We start from the raw sequence: 17,161 nt of genomic DNA on the forward strand, positions 1-17,161 counted from the left end.
CCTGTACCTGGTGGCTCATGCTCAGGCTTCTCTTGTTCCTACTCCCTTCGCTCAATTAATCCTTCTTCCTTATGTTAGCTCTGAAAAGTCATCTTCTGCACTGGCTCAACATGCCTGCTCTGTGATTAATCTGCCTCATGCCTGAGCTCTGAGCCCATTTAAAAAGCCTCAGCAGCCTGGGACTTCCTACGAGGTTTTTCCATTTCCTTTTCTTATTTACTGTAGAAAATTGGTGATGGAAGAAAAAAAAAAAAAAGAAGTTCCCCTTTTGCTCATGGAAAATACATCAGAAACTGAATGTAGCTTCAAGGAATAGCTAAGGTCCATCTGGCTAAAACAGGAAGGCAGAAACAAAAAGGGGAAGATGAGAGTAAGAACATCTGGATTTTATTCCCAAGAAACCTGTGAATCGACTGAAGCACTGAAATACCTAAACTGCCTGTTCTAATTCACCCTGGCGCATGTGGGTCCTCGCTGAAAAACAGGGATAGCGAAAGGCGGGAGAGGCGAAGCAGAGATTCTATAGAACATCAACTAAGGTGAGGTTATCATCCAGAAACCTGCTCCCACAGTCCCTGCTTCCCTCCCTCACTGACTCGGGTCGTTCTGAAACGCTCGCTCTCGTGCCTCATTGCATCATGCTCACGATGGACCAGGGTCCAGCAAGTGCGGGTTTCTTCTGGGGTCGGGGGGTGCTGGAGCGCGTCTCTGTGGCCTCGGCCGGTCTCTTCGTGTGCCTGTTCTCCTTCTGCAGAGGCCAGCACCGCCTCGCTCCCTTCTGCTGTGGGTGCGGAAGCGCTCGGGAGGTGCGGGTGCTCGCATGCGGTCCCCTGCAATGACGTTATACCAAAGTTTTCTGCGCTGAAGTACACAGAGGTGACTCAAAAAGCAAATACATAATATTTTTATGGTTGGATGTGTTTATCACTGTATCACAGCAGTATCTCATGATGTGAGTAATAGTTATAAAAGCACTTTGAGCTTATTTCACAGTAAATGTTTTGTGGCTATTCTCTATTTCTTCCCCTCGCATTTGAAACTCCTGAGCTGTGTCATCGCTGTTTATTAGCAGCTCAAGTCCAGCACGGTGCGCAGACCCGGGCCGGGTGAGGGACAAGAGGTGCCTCGTGCAGGGCGCGCAGGTCCGGCAGGCGCGCGGGGCAGGACGCTGCTCTGCGGGGCTCGGGCAGTCCCGGTGGGTTTCACGTTCTGTGGCAGAACCCAGTTTGGGCAACCTGTGTGAGGGAAGGTTTCAGTATCAGGTGAAATATAGTAGCTCGCTTTCCAGCATTGTAAATCTTCAGGAGGGCAGAACTGCATGGATTGCCCTTTACCCAAACCCGTAATTTCTCTGTTAGGGAAGAGCAGCGTTTGTAAAGAGCTTTAACCTCGGTGGCCCCCGCGTGCAGTCGCTGACCAGTTACAGAGCAGCGTCTCATGGGGTACGAAGGCAGCAATAACTTCTGTATTGACACGGAACAAAATTTAATATCTGCTGCATTTTCCTCTACGTAGGAGGGTACTTTCTGCAAGGTAATATGCTGGCAATTCTGAATAATTCAAGTGGCCAAGGGCGCTTCTAAATACAGGCACATGTACCTCAGACCTGCATCCCTCCCTGAGATCCCCTTCTTCACTTCTGGAACCCACCGAACCCTTCTTCTTCTCTTTGTGAGGATGTGGTGCACGTCTGTGAAATTATGAAGCTTTACTTTCCTCAGCCAGTGACTAGAGTACCTTTGCTTTCACCCAGAGTGCCCATTAAAAAAGCAGCCCATGCAATCCTACAAAAAAGCATGAAAGTAAACACGGGAGACTTGTCACAAACTGCTCCCTTTCCGCATCACCGTGCACACCGGGCACGGCTGCTCCTGCTGGTTGAGAGGAATTGAAACAGGTGCTGTATTAATATTTATAAGTCCTTACTGAGACACTATTTGATCTGCTCAGGAGAAATGCTGCACGTGGAGAGCGTTCTGTGACCTGGCTCTCAAGCGCCCTCCATTCTCCCGTGCTTCTTGCGCACATTATGCACATCGCCAGCGGAATTTCATATTATTCATAACTTGCTTTATATATTCCAAAATGTCTGAAGAGAGACGTCGATGTCCCTTTTCTCCCCAGATCTGGCCAGGAAGCACTGCTCTCTGAAAAGGAGCCTCTGCTCAAACAAGCTTAAAAATAACAACCAGACAAGCTGGCAGGCGGCTCGGAGGATGCCCTGCCTCCAGCGCAGGCTTGCGGCCCTGGGATTCGGCGCTCCCGGCTCTGCCGGTGCCGGGAGGGAGGCAATGGGATCAACACCGCCTATTTCTGCTGTTCTTGGGGTTTTTGTGAGTGACATCAGTGGAGAGAAATTTTGACCGAAAACGGCTGGGGACAAAGCCCTCCACTGGAGTCTCAGCCTTTGCACGGCCGGCAGCTCCCCGCTCCATCTTGGTATTCTGCTGGTGTAGCAGTGTGTAAGTGCTCGCCAGTTCTTTTCAGCATGTCATTACTGGGCTATTAGCTGCCTGTGAACTGTGTAATTGAGACAGAGCAGATTATGCGTACACAGGAGACGTTGCCTCATGTCCTCGCCTTCCCCCAGACCCGCTGGCACGTGTCCTGCCGGTGGCCGCGGCCGCCTCGTCCCACGACAAGGTTTTGTTCGTCGGCGCTGGTGTCACGCGGTGTTATTTCTGCAGCTGGGTTGAATGGGCATAAAGACAGGAGAATAATGGAAGGTGAATATTGCAATGACTTTTCACATGAATTCGTACCAAATTTTGTGAGGAATGATGGATAACTTTACGAATAGGTAGCAATAAACCAGATACTCATTTAGAAGGAAACAGTAGAGCCAGGCGAGCCTTAATTCCATGGCTCTTTTTCACTGAATTGTCAGTGATCCAGGTATTGTTATTGCTTTTTTTCCGTTGGCAGACTCAGCAGCCAAAAGGAGCCGCTGTGAAGTCTCAGCTGACCTCTCCAGAGCACAGGGACAAAATACTTCCCAGCCAAACCCGCCGTGTATCGAATGATGTGCTGCAGAACTACAAGGGCTGATCGGAGGTGATCTGCCGTCCTGGAGCACCAGGTGACACTATGTGATGTAAACACATATTGTTTCTTCATTGACAGTTTCAGTAAAAAAATAGAGTAAGAATGTGAAGCCTGGGGACAGATGGACAGGGATATTAAGAAGCGTATCCATTGCAGAGGCTTAAAGAGTAGCACGGATGCACGACAGGGTCTTGTCTTGGATACGTTTTGGGACATCTTCCAATTTATTATTTTGTGATAGTGCCTAAACACAGGTGTGTCAGCAGCTTACCACATGCAATGATGCCTTCTGGTCAGCCGTGTACCAGAAAACAGAGGAAAACCAACAGTGCTTGCAGCGCAGTGGTTTCCAAATGGTTGCGTAGGCGTTTGAATAATTAGGTCCAGGGATGACAGCAGGGGATGGCATGCCAAGGTGCCTAGGAGGAGCTGGTCAAACATTTTTTATGAAAACAGGAAAAATCTATTCCAGTAGAAATATTTATTTCCTGGATATGTTTAATAATTTTCTTTGAAACATTAGCAATAAAATTAAAAATTCCCATGGAGGAACACAGAGTGTTTCACCAGCTGACCGGTTGTTTTGGTGACTCAGTTTCTGGTCCCTCGTTCCGTTCCTGTCGCTTAATGGCGACTCGGGAACAGCCCCTGGGAGCCCGCTCCCCGCAGCCTGCCGCAGCACCTCCGTGTCAGCCTCTGCCCGCGGCAGCAGCCGTGTCTGGGGTCCAGCTCCCCGGCAGGACCAGGCCACCCGGCCACTCCTCCTCCTCCCGGCGTCATCGTGCTGACCAGCGCAGCAATCCCCGCTGCCCACCGGAGTGAGGCGTCCCGCAGCAGCCTTCTCCTTACAGACTTCGCTCAAACCAGTAGAAAGGAGAAACGGGTGCTGGCGGTGAGGTCTCACTGGTTATACTTCCCAGGGAAGGCGCCGTCTGGGCAAAGGGAAACTTCCTCGTGGAAATGCTCTGAGAGGTGAATGCAAGTGAGTCAAGGTGTGAATTTAGCTAAACTGGCACTAAACCCTGTTCTGAGTCTCCCGAATGAAGGTAAATTGAACCAAAGTCCCTTTGATTCTGACACCATATTAGAGATTTAATGATTCAGCTAATTGTGTTGCCTCATTGATAATGCATAATTCATTGCGAATTTCAACTCCACAGAGTTCAGGTATTTTTCTGGTGTGACATTTTGCTTTAGTTCTTTGTATGTAGGGAATGGTCCCATGGATGGAGGGAGGTGGAGAGCCAGAGGGAACTCAACCTGCTGGAGGATTTTGCGGCAGACCTGGAGTCAAAAGACTTTTCAAATCCGTATCGATTCAATATTGTTTTATTGCTCTGCACTATGGAGAATACTGAAGGGGATTGGCAGCCAGAGGCATTTCACGTATGCTGTCGGAGGTGCCTGCTGGAGCGACGTGGGCCAGGTCCATCCCGCGCGCGGACCGCAGCCCTGGGGAGATGAGACCCACACTGGCGATGAGTGGGGGCCCTGGCACAGCGCGGGGGCAGGCGGTGGTACGTCCCGCCACACCGCACCCGCACAGCTTGCTCGGCTGTTGGCACGGCTGAACCTGCCGGCGGGAAGGGAGATGCTGCCCCTGCTTAGCAACAGGACTAAGGCAAAGGCTCACGCTGTTAAATAGCTCACTTGATCATGCTCACATCCGTCGTACTTGGAAATACCTGTTCTCTCTCCACTATTTTGTTTTTTTTAAATTTTGTGGAGTTTTTTGCTTGTCATAGGGCAGCATTGTGCTTAAGGGACATGAATTTTGTCTGCACTTGGTTTGCCTTTCTGAGCTTTTGCCTTGTTCTTGTCCGCCTGGTACTGCGCGCTGTTACCAGCTCAGATCTAACACACCAGCACAGTCTTTGGGATGCAAGTGCACTTCTCTTTTCTCCCACGGATGCCTACTGGCAGCAACAGTAAGAAGGATTTCTCCCTCCATAAAACCAAAGCAGAGGTGAGGAGATTTGTTCTGCCAGTGCGGTGATAAACCACGAGAAATCGAGCTCCATCTGCCAGACCCGGCTAGGCAGATCTCCGCCAGCTTTCACATCTGAAGCGGAGACCAGCGGCATTGCTGCACTATGTGGGCAGGAATGAGCCAGGGAGACATTTCCCAGCATGGGGAGAACAATTCTCTTCCTTTCTCAGGCAGTTTTTTAAGTATTAGCAACCATGGTAACTGGAATAGAAGTGGAACCAGTGCGCCGCGCATTCAGCTTGACACAATTATCTTTGCAGAACAGTCATGTTAAAAATAAACACGACTTGCACCAGATTCCTCAGCCACCTCGCTCTGTGCCGTGCGGGAGACCTGCCGAAAGTTTGGTGTAGTTTGGCCGAGCGCTTTGCACACCAAGGCCTGTGCCATCGGACGGTGTTGACGGCGTGTCTGCCCATCGCCATCATTCCTCCTTGAGCTGCATCTGCGGCTGAAGAGGAAGACCTCGGTGGAGCCCCCTTCTCCACTAGCGTGGAGACTGTGCAAAAGAGGGAGAGGGCTCTGGGGTGGACATGCCCTTCCCACCTAGGAGACATCAGCGTCCGTGGGTGTGGGGGCAGCAGAAGCCTCCGTGTGCCCGGGGGGAGGCAGGGAGCTGTGTGTGTGTGGTGGGCACCCGCCTTTAGGGCTGTTCTGCGGCAGCACAAGCTTGGTCAGAGTTAAACCCGGCGTAACAAAGGCTGTGGGCGCGGTTTCACCTGTTTTAGCACTGCAGCTTTAGCTCTACAGTCCAACACACACACACAGGGTATCAACGGTTGGCCTAGATCAGTAATAATTCAGATTTAACTGGTAAGAGGGCATCATCCATCGACAGTAGAGCAAACTTTGGATAGCAAGGGTCTTGCTTTGGAAATCCTAGGTGAGATCAGTTGAGGGTGCACAGATTGTATGCTGTGTCTTAAAATAATTGCTAGAAATAAGTTTAGGAAGAAAAAAGGATTTGGATACTTAATTTTGTCAATGAACATACTGTGATTTAAAACTCAGAATAGTTTCGGTTTGACATCTCTGCCTCACATCAGTATATACTCTACAAGAGACGGCAGAATGTGGGGAAAAAATCATTATCAAATTGGTCTTGTTTGAAATCAGCCATCCATCATTAGTTTGTGCATTTCAAACTGCACTCACACTCAGTGTCGGGCATGCGATATAAGCCCAACGTGCTTTTCTCATTTGTAATGTTGTGATGAATTCCTCCTCCATCTTCGGCAGATGAGTAGGATTGAAAAGGGCCACGTCAAATACTCCTCCAGTTTTGTTTGCAAGCCCAGCACATTGGGCTACTGGGCTTTGTCAGGAATAGGTCTCTGATAAATTCACGGTGGCAAATATTTCATAACACAAAATAACACAAATTGCTACTATGGTGCTGTGGTTTTATTTCCAAATCCATAGAAGCTCCTTGTGTTTGCACCAAAGTGGGTGAGGACACCCCGACTAACCGGAGAGGGATGGAGGGAAGTGTACCTTGCGCACCACATCACTCCTTGTCAGAGTAGCAATTAAATCATTAAGCAAAAGCACATGGAAAGAGGGAAGAAAGTTTGAGTATAGGAAGTATAAATTTTTTTTCCCTTGTCTTTTTTAGTAAACATTGTGGAAACCAAGGGAAAGGCATAGACTGCAAGCTCTTAACCACTAAAGATTTTTGCAAGAGTCATTTCCGCAAATGTCTTACATTCCACATATAGATCTTGAGTCTATGCTTTTAATGGACTGACAAATGTACAATAACCCCAGATGACTGTTACTTCAGTGCTTGGCTATACAGATAAGAGGAATGCTTTCTTTTGATTGAGATCTTAAATCAATTGTTCCTTTATCCAGTGTCTAGTGGTTATTATCCAAGGAGAAGATAAAGTTCAGATGGCAAATTGTTAATATTGTAAGAAAAATGTCTGTTGTGTCCTGCTTAAAGTTTCCTGTCTAGATGAAATACATTCTCCTATAATATTTAAGATTGTGTGTAATCCATCAGAGTACATATTTGATCAGTGGCCATACTCTCACTGCACCGTCAGGTTTTACAGTGTAGTTCTGTAAACTCTGCCTGCACCCGGCAGCGGTGGGGAGCGGAGCCTCGCTGCCCGCGGCTCCCCGGCTGCTCTGCTGCTCCTCCCAGGCGAGGGACGAGCTGCTGCAAGGCTGGGCAAGACCTTGTCCGGGAAAGGAGCGAGCCGTGCCGCAGCAGATCCCCTTGTCCTGCACCAGAATATCAAGGACTGTGCTGCTGCCAGCACGGAGCTGGAAAAACAGTGCAGAGGGGTCGCTTGCTTCACACTTGCCTGTCCCTGCCGTTTCCCATCGGTGCAACGTGGAGGTGGAGGAGAGCAGGAGCTGTAGGTCAGGCAGGAGGGCTGTGGGATGGGGTGTCCTGCCAAGGCCATGCCTACCGAGGACTCACGTCAGGAGAGAGTGTCCTGAGCTGTGCCACATCATGAGTCAATTCGGCAGGACAGGGCGTGCATCGGGCAGATAACAGACATGGTATAATCCTGTGCGTTCACATCCATTTCCTGCAGCCTCTCCTCCAGCAGTGTTGTACTCTCTGCGATGGCCGCTGGACCACCCGACCGTTTGCTCTTGAGCCACCAGCACTTTGGAACTGGAGTCCTTAAAATGCTTTCTGGGATCGTTCATTGCCTTTTCAAGTTCCATGACTACAGTAAAAAATGAAAACCATTTCAATGTTCTTCCTTTAAATCCTTATATCTATGTTACCAAAGGTACCAAATTTCCTCTCAAGCACTCAGAATACGTACTCTCACATTTGCTTCCCAAATGAGAAACAACTGTAATTCTTCATCTACTCATCTGTGATTTAGTTTGGCTCATAATATTTCATACCAGTTTGCTATTGAATTTTCACCTTGTGTTATTGAGAGAAATAGTACTGTTATTTTCTAATGGTGACTCACGTTGCACCTTATGAACTTTAACTAGTCTCAGGGTCATTCTCATTGACAAATTGCTGTAGGCTGCTCAAGTAATTACTCGTCCTTGGGAAGATGTATATCCTTTATTGAAGGTATCCTAAGAATAAACCAATCTCACTATTAGAATGTCTACTCTATCATTAGAAGATTAAATACTTATCCTTTTGACCAATTCATGCTAGTCTTCGAGAAGCAGAGATCTAGCCAAAAGTACTCAAATCTACTCCATGAAAGGCTAGATGTTAGAGAAGGTATGTAATTAATATGAATGTATATAACGGATTCTGATACATTTCTATTTTCATTTCACGTTGGTGTTTTAGATCTGACAGTGATCACCAAGGAAACTAAAAATCGCTGGTGGCTCTCCTCATCTCCAGCAAAGCTGAGTTCGATGCTGCTGGTTGGGGACAGCGTGCTTTGCTTGGGCCAAGGACAAGAAGCATCAAGTGGTTCCCAGGTAATGGCTCTCTTGTCTGTCTCTTGGGTTTAAAGCCATCTCAAGCCCCCGGTGTGATCTTTGACAACTGTTGTTGGAAGGTGAGCTCTACCACAACTAACCTGGGCCTGAAGGAGGCAGACCAGGACCCCCAGTGTCTTTTCCTGGCCCAGAGACAGGCACAGGTACAGCCAGTATCCAGCAAACGGGACTCCGGTCCGGCTGGTATCTTCGGGGGCTGCCACAGCAAATGTGCACAGAAGTCGATAGCTGAACTCACTTGATTCATTTGCACTCCTGCATGCTAAGTCTGAGCCCACAGAGGTATGGCTGCGTGTCCTCTGTTTCGGTAAACAGCTGGAGCAAGGGGGACACCCTAAATCTGAGATGTGCCCGCTACGATAAGAGCTCAGTGAATTAAAGCAAACCCTAGTTCCATCAAAATCAATAGGAAAACTGAAAGAAAGCTCACAAACCAGGATTTGACCCCAAATTCGGTAAGGAAGCAACAAAGAGTGAAGAAACTCTGCCTTAGCAGACCCCGGTTACTGCAGCCACGGAGCCCAACTCTGTAGCAAGCTCAGACCCATGTGTGCAGGGCCAGATCCTTCCCATCACGTTCTCCTGTTGGTTCAGATTCAAGGACCTGACATAAAAGAGAAACCCAGTTTCCACGTTGCCCTCTCAAACCCGTTTTATTTCCTGTCTCCTTAACCCAGAATTTGTGGCGGTGTCAGCTGCTGCTGTTGTGACAGATGCTGAAAGAGGCTGGCAATATTTTTGGTGCTAAAAACAGTACTTCTTTGTCGACAAACTGTTAAAAAAAAAGATTTACTGTTATGAGGCTCTTTCCCCTCAGGGTCATTTTCTAGAGGGAATAACTTTGGCTGTGTCAGTGCAGGACGTGTGGGGGCACAGCACCAGGGCACGCGCAGACACCAGGGCCCTCGGGGAAGGACAGCGTCCTGCGTGCTCGCACAAGTAATTCGCAGTCGCGGCTTGTCCAGATATGAATATCTATTCACGCCGAGTTCCTTTTCAGTTTTCCTGCACTAATGAGGTTCTGCTTTAGGTCTGGTTCCCACTGAGAGGCAAAGCAGTGGCTGCAAGCAGGTCCCGGGGAGGCAGAGCAGGAGGGAGCACCGACGGGCACGGGTGGGAGCACAGCCCAGCTCCTCCTCCTCCAGCCCAGCAAGGTGGGGCAGCTGGAAATGCCTTCTCCATCAGCCCCGGTGGCTGCCAGCGCTCTGGAGAGACTCGAACAGGATGGGCTGTAGGCTTTGTTCAGGGCCACTCGTGTCCCTGGGCTCGGTACCCAGCCTCAGGCCAGAGGAGGGATGCGGGGATGCGCCGCTGCTCGGTGCGCAGGGGGACGGGCATGGGCTGATGCTGCAGGCTTCCTGACAGCCCCGGTCCCGGGCGAGCGCTCTGGTCTGCTGAGGGGTCAAACGCAAAGTAATTCTTCTGAAGTTCAAAGGATCTTGAGCCTATTTACGTGCTTAAATTATTTTCCGCATTGGTGTGTCACGAATGGTTTCGTTAACTTCCTTCCAGCTGAAAGACAGCAGCCCCGCTCCAGGACTCATTTGTCCCACACAGCTTTGCTGATGACTTCGTACCGCAGCGGAAAGCGCCTGTGTCCCCCAGCCTGTCTCTGCCTGAGGTCTCCTCGTTTGTCTTCCACGGAAGCAAAGGGTGATGTTTCCCACTGGTCTGGTTGATGTGCTCATGACGAACCGCGTGTGTTTAATGCGCGGCCAGAGCAAACTTCTGAGTGCCACTTTATGGACATCACGATGATGACCTATTCCCTGCCCCCCCCTCCAAGCGGTCTCTTTTTTCTCTTTTTAGTATGTCACTTGGAGAGCTTGTGCTGCACAGTTCGTGCTTTTCTTGCTTTGGGAATTAATAATGACAGTTGTCAATCCAGGACATTTCGCCAATGTTGAATGCAATGGCTTTTTTTCCTCAAAGACACTTTGGGGATTTCAAATGATCTTTTTGAGTGCTGAAGGAAATCATGTCGCTATGCAGCTCCATTAAAGGCTTTACAAATATTCTTCTACAATAAGTGTCTCCTGCCTGTACTACATTCCTGATTTTTTTCTATTGACAGGAATCAATAGCAGCATATATGGGGAAACAGATAAATATATATCTAGCTAACGAGAGGTAAATGGCCCTTCAGAGCAAGTTGGCCTCACAAATTTCCACTTGTCTCTGCATTTTCTTATTTTTTTGATAAATATTCAGCTACGCATGTTATCCCGCTCACCTTGAATGTATCTAAACTCTTCAACATGTTTTCAGCATTTTGCAATGTCAGATGTTGCTTCCAGCTGTAAGAGAAATTATCTTTTATAGTTCTTTAAAGTAAAAGCAATTTGGAGCATTTACATCTGCAGAAACAGTAGCTCCTTGTGGAGTCCAACACCCAAGAGGTGCTTGTTTTTATACGCTATTGGACTCTATCAAAGGCAGCATTGTAGAGCAGTTAATGATTGCCTTTTCATGTCAGTTTTCAAATTCTTGTGTAGTGTCTTTATTATTCATACCAATCTGTCTTTTAGATCATCTTCCATAGACACTCCAGATTAAATTTTCTTCATTATCATTATAGAACTAGATGAATAAGTGGCACATCTGTTCATGAAGTGGTTTATTATCTGTTCTGATGAGGTTTTGGATGAATAGTGGAATGACTTAAATATGGAGCACAGAAATGCATACAGGTTTATGCATAATCTTAAATTCATAACCAGTAGTGCTAACTTGAGGAATCTGATTTTATACAGAAGAGGCAATTATTAATTAATGATCTGGGCCAATTTATCATGAGGGCCAACTTAATGAGGGACGAGACAGAAAACAAACCTGCATGTGAAATAGCACTAATGAAGACCCACGCATTGTTTAACCGGTTCTCGTTCCGTCACTGCAAAGGATAACTCTATAAATATTTTATAAACACACCATTCTAGCCATGTACAGCCAAATTGCACCAATAAATCTATTTATCTAGAAGTTATTTCCTAATTTCTTACAGCTGCATCATTTACAAAGGAGGACGCTGATCATTTGTCTATCAAAGAGACAAAAAGGCTGAATTTTCCACGCCCCTAGGGTAGCGGCGGTTTCCACGAGCGCTCCCAAATTGCAGCGTGCGCTCCGTCCCCTTCGCCTTTGGGTCCGGTTGTCGCACCGGGAGGCGGAGCCCTCGGAGGCAGCTCAGGATGGACACGCAGCCAAGGTTTTCCAGCTGCAGGTCAGGCTCCCTTTTGGAGAGGCTGTTTTTCTTTTCCACGCCTCAAACGTCGCTTGAAGTCCCCAGGAAGATGCCCCAGTCCCGGCCGGGTGCCGAGGTGGGAAGGGAGCGGAGGGAATGCCGGGGTCTGGAGTGAAAAACGCCTGCTCCGCTCGGGTGCACGGAGCACTGTTTGACGCCCCAGATGTTTGGGGCGGCACCTCCCTGGTTGGCCCCCTGCGGATGAGGCAAAATGAAGCGTCGGATTCCTATATGATCTTTGTGTGTTTGTCTTGGGGATGTGAAATCTAAGTGGTTTGTGTGTAAAAACGGAGCCCGTGTCAGACGGAAGAGCTGCATCTTGAGCTCCAAGTGACAAATCGCTCGAGCTGCGGGAGCTGTCATGGTATGTACAAGGTTGCCAGGAACAATCAATGAAATTATAGCCTTGTACTACATGGTTGTTTATCTGCTATTATGGAAATAAGGTACCATCAAAACTGTTGAAAAAACTTGAGGATTACAGTATGCCCAATTTGGGGATATGACAGCAACATTTAATCACGTTACTCTGACAGGTTCTGTTTAAAAAAAAAAATAAAAAAATCACAAACTTCCACTGTTGTTGCCTGCATACCGCTGAAAGGATAACAATTAATGTTATTTGTCAGCTGGTACGCAAGAGCAAAGTTGGATATTGTATAGTGTCTCAGAAGGCTGAAATCCCCGGAGCAGCACACGTAATATAACACACACAAGGATGCTCATTATTAGTATGGCTTTTCTACCAAGCAAAAGGGCCCAGCAGATAAGTAATTTTCCTGGATTTCAGTGGAAATCTTACGTGAAAGTACAGCGTGGCAGACAAGGAGCGCAGTACGGCGCTCGGTGCAGGGCTGCTGGGGCACGGCTGCGCGACACCGGCTCTGCCTGGGCTCCGGAGTTCTCATTTAATGGGGAAAAAAGTGTTTGGCTAATCCCACTTGATTGTCTTTTGCTGTCTAGGCCTATGTGGAAATATTTAACTTCCATCTGAAAATACATAAGGAAAATTAATTTAATATATCATTTATGAACAGATCATTTTTACACTCAAAACTCTCTGCTGTTAATAAGGCGTTAAGAGCTTAATTTTGGGCTTGAGCTCAGATCTGGGAGAGAAGAGGCGTTCCCAGCCTCCAGGCTCGGGCCTGGGGGATCTCTCAATTACAACATGTCAGGATTTTTATTAAATAATGTTACTTGAATAATGACACTTTTAAAAACAGTGCAGAAAAAGCAGTTTGCCCCAAAACTGTACTCACACCGTACTGTTGCCTCCATTTTATTGAGAAGCTTTGCTTTTCTTACTTATTTCCCAGATTTTACAAGTCAAAAGGTCTTTACTATGGCTTTCATGCAGATGTATGATTTGAACTTAAATGGCTGTTGTAGGAATTTTAAATACTTTTTAAAAAAAGTTTAGTAGAGGTTAGCTTTAGACCATTGTTTTTGTGATCCGTCATACTGGCAGATGCCGCACTGAACATTTTTGTCTACTTCTGAAGATAGCATCAATCACCTCTGTTCTTGACAAGCCCTAAGGAGAAGAACATTTATCAGTATCTATTAGAGCAGTCTAAAAAAAAAAATTCCAGAAATGACGTTTTATAGAGACAGTATGGTCTGGTGGGAAAATAGCAGAAGCTTGATGCATTCCCTCGAAAATTCTGTGCTGCCTCCTTATATAGTTGCTGTCATCACAGCATGCACACACCTCATTCCTCTTATTTTAGGAGATCCTTTTTATATATTTTCACGTCAATCCCATGGGGGGAAGATTCCAAAAGGGGAATCAGGGGACCAGACGCTGCTCAGCTGGCAGAAAACCTACGCAAAGCATTGAGCCTACAATTTTCTGCTGGCTCCTGCCCCTGCGTGCCCAAAGCCACACAGGAAGCAACGTCTGATGCAGGGATTTGCGGGGACTGCGTCCAGCGGAGTGTGATGCCCACTGACACGCCTCACGCCGTAGCGAGGCAGATGACTGTTTCTCCAAATTCGCCTTTATTAGCAGCAAAACCTCCAGGTTTGCGTTTCCTCGCCGTCGCCCTCGTTGCCCGTCGCGGGAGCAGCTCCGCTTGTGCGAGCTCTCCTGGTAGCCAAGGGGTCAGGGTGCTGGGCTGCGGGAGACGTGCAGGTCCCGCGGGGCACGCGGGTGGGTTCGGGGGTGCTGGTGCCACACCGGGGCCCCCGCATCCCCTCTCGGCGCTGCCCGGGTGCAGCTGCGGGTGCAGGTCCTGCATTTCGCGGTGGCACCGGGGGAAGCAGCGTAACATGGCAAGGGGCCGCAGGAAGCGATGGTTTCCTTCTGCTGCTCCTTCGGGGCAGGGTGAGCGCTGAGCCCGGCCGCTCTGCACCCCATCATGCTGGGCCCAGCTCCTGCAGCACCCACAAACCAGGCAAGAGGGGTTCCTGCCTGGGCAGAGGTGATATTCCTCCCTCGGAAGCGAGCACAGGTACGGGCACGCTCTCCTGCCAGCAGACACAGTATTTGCCCAAGAACCGTCCAGAACTTTATATGCTTAAATCTGACACCGCATACGTTTAGCTATAACAGTAAAATCAGTGGGACCATTAAAGCAGATTATGCACTAATAATTATGCAAATATTCCTTCAGTGAAACTATAAAAATCTCATGAAGATTTAGCACATGGCTATTAGAAGGAGAGAAATATGTGGAAAATGAAAATGAAGATCATTCATTAACTTTAAGGAGTTAAGGGAATTTTTTGCTATCATTTAAATACATGATTTGGGATGCCTTCGCAGGTTTAACCTGGAGGAGATGATTAGTTATAACAGTGCTGAAATACAACTGCAGGATGAAAATTTGGTCTGCCTGGAGAAATGATGGCTGGAAAACAGAGCTCACCTGTTTTGTCCTTTGAGAAAGAACTTAAATACAGTATTAGGGCATCTATAAAAAGCAGAGTAACATTTGTATTCCTGTCAGGTAGATCTAAAGGGAATATCCATTCTCCTGTTTCAGGGCATAGATTACTGGTTGGAAGAAATGTCAAAGGGGTTTGACCCCCCCCCCCCCATGCCCTCGCTTGCAGCGCTGGCTGGAGGGGCAGGAGACTCGCCGTGGCTCTGGGTGCAGAGCAAAGCAAGTCGCCCCACGAGCCATAGCAGCTGGCTGTTTCACTATGGGTGATGTTACCAAATGGTTTGATATTTGACAAAGAGGCCACCCAAAGGAGCAAATTCAGTTCAATTTATTGAAGCTGGGTTCAGCATCCAGGTCCCGATACAACAATTAATACTTAATTAACTTTCAACATACAGGAACCACTGAAGTGTAGATACCATAGCGACAGGCAAGTCTTCAAAGCTGATGGATCCATCCTGATAGGAAAAAAAAAAAAAAAAAAAGCTGGGTGGGCTTTTTTGTTATGCTTGAGTATTAGCTTGGGTATGTTGGAGTCAGCAACCTGAAGTGCATTTTACCAGTTGGCCCTGGTGTGGTACCCGGTACTGATCCAGCTGATCCCAGTCTGTACCGATCCCACGTCAGCACCAGCGTAGGGAGCCCGCGACGCTTTCGGGAAAGGTGCCCGGGTGGTGTGAGCGATACGCTGCTGCGGGATGCTTTGGCTGTCCTGTCGCTCAGAGGAGACCAACAGGAGAGCTGGGGATGCTGCAGGTGTGGCGGAAGGCATCACTCCAAGTTTAAAGCAATGAAAAGCCGTCACTCCTCTCCACATCAGGACTCTGCGGTACGGGGTACGCACTCACAGTAACAATTGCCCGGTACGTCAGGGAAGTGGGGGGGAAATGTTCTTGCTTGTATTTGGTTTGCTGGGGAGGCATATTATACAGCTGCAATTAAACTGCCAGTTTTTAGTTCTGCATTGTGAGCTGAATTTATTTCTTATCCATAGCACCGGAAAAATAAGCATGCCGTGAGTTAGGGATAAGCGCTAACACTGCAACGCAGGGCGTAACCAGCAGCACGAGGCAGTAGCAGAGGTAAAGAGCTGAAGAGCGGTTTCTGTTCGGTGCGGCTTGCCCCAGACACAAAGGGAGGTATTAGATTTGTCACAAAGATGTGAGTGATTAAAAATATATGAAGTTAGGAGGGAAAATCTTCAGTGTTTTGTGTTGGCTAAAGCTGCAAAAATGCATGAAGAGGCTGGTGAGGACTGGAACGATTTCTGTAAATAATTAGATCAATATATTAGATTTGTGGACAGCTTAAAGAGATCAATTGTAATGTAGTGACAAAGGTGGCAGTAGCTGTGTGGGAGAGAATTCTGGTGAGAAGAGCAGTCCTAGGCAGGATACCAAGCTGGAGGGAAAATGGGAGGCACCAGGACAGAGGCAATAGTATGGCTGAAGGTATCCAGAATTCTGCATTTTAGGAGCTAAATCTTGTTGCTGCGGTAATCAGGGACAGGTTTTCCCTTAAATAACACTTTTACCAGGGAAGAAGAGAGCACCGTTAGGTTTGGTTTTTTAATTGTTGGTTTTGGGGGTTATTTTGTTCGGGTTTTTTGTTTTGTTTTCTTCCTACGACTATGGACACCAGGGACAATCCAAGGAGAACCGCGCGGGGGGGTGTGGGACCCGCTGAGTGAGGTTTGATTGCCCCAAGCAATGGCAGAAGGACACCACGTCTCTCCCGCCAGCGCTGCCAGCACTCGGGAGATGCAGCTGGGTCTCTGGTTACGGCAGTGAATTTCTTTCAGTCCCCGTTCCCCGGAGCTGGAGGTTACCCGGTGTCGGGGGCTGCTCCACTTCAGCCAGAGCGTCCCAGCGCTGCCAAGCCGCGTGGTTCGTGTGGTTAGTACGTGCCGGCACGCAGCGAGTTCCCGGCACGCTGCACCCTGTGCAAGCCGAGCGACCCCCTGCCCAGATTGGGCACTGGGGTCGTGCAGCCCCCCCGGACCCTCAGCAGCAGCCTGCCCCCGCTTTCCCGGGAGCCTGGGCAAGGGGCTCACGGCCAGTCGTGCGGGTGGAGAGGATGGGCGGACGCAGCCAGGCTAATGCTGCTGTTAATTGAGGGATTATTAGAGCAGAGACATATTTTGAACCCTTCTATTACTGCATGCCTGGGCATTGACCTTCCCTGTCAGCCGTCCCAGGCTGTACGTCACGGCCGAACCGTGTAATTTAGCAGCCCGGCAGCCCGACTGCATTAGCTGTTGGCAATCGCGCTTGCGTTGTTATTATTGCAAAGCTGCAGCCTTGCCTGCATCCTCTGTGTTTGTTACTGCTTTGCCTAAAGCCACGCTATTTCAGCCCGTGATCTCTTCAGCTCTCACGGTTTTAGATTGGATTAATTCATTAATGCGAAAGGCCAGGGAAGAGATCTGGGGGCAACAGGAAAAACTCTGTTTCTGTCGCGTGGCACGCGGTTATCCTAGCCACGCAGCACGGGTCGGCTGGGCACTTTTTACACCTATTTCTGTCGGTGTATCTGTGCACCATGCAC

The 17,161-nt window shown here is 48.4% G+C and overlaps 1 protein-coding gene across 19 annotated transcripts in view; it reads left to right on the forward strand.

Moving 5' to 3' along the window:
• Positions 1-12,263, forward strand: part of LOC129212620 (uncharacterized) — a 39,335-nt gene extending 27,072 nt beyond the window's left edge. For 6 of the 19 annotated variants that reach the window (XR_008579233.1, XR_008579231.1, XR_008579245.1 and 3 more), the window contains 2 exons: positions 2,926-3,079; positions 8,322-11,458. Coding sequence is in view for 2 of the 19 variants with exons in the window: in XM_054841446.1 (XP_054697421.1) it covers positions 8,322-8,458; positions 9,510-9,824 (452 nt within the window). In the remaining 17 variants the exon portion in view is untranslated. The other 13 variants (XR_008579234.1, XR_008579241.1, XR_008579243.1 and 10 more) reach the window with 8 other exon arrangements.
• The last annotated feature ends 4,898 nt before the right edge of the window (positions 12,264-17,161 follow it).

This window comes from Grus americana, chromosome 14 (genome assembly GCF_028858705.1).
Source record: "Grus americana isolate bGruAme1 chromosome 14, bGruAme1.mat, whole genome shotgun sequence".
Classification (NCBI taxonomy): domain Eukaryota; kingdom Metazoa; phylum Chordata; class Aves; order Gruiformes; family Gruidae; genus Grus; species Grus americana.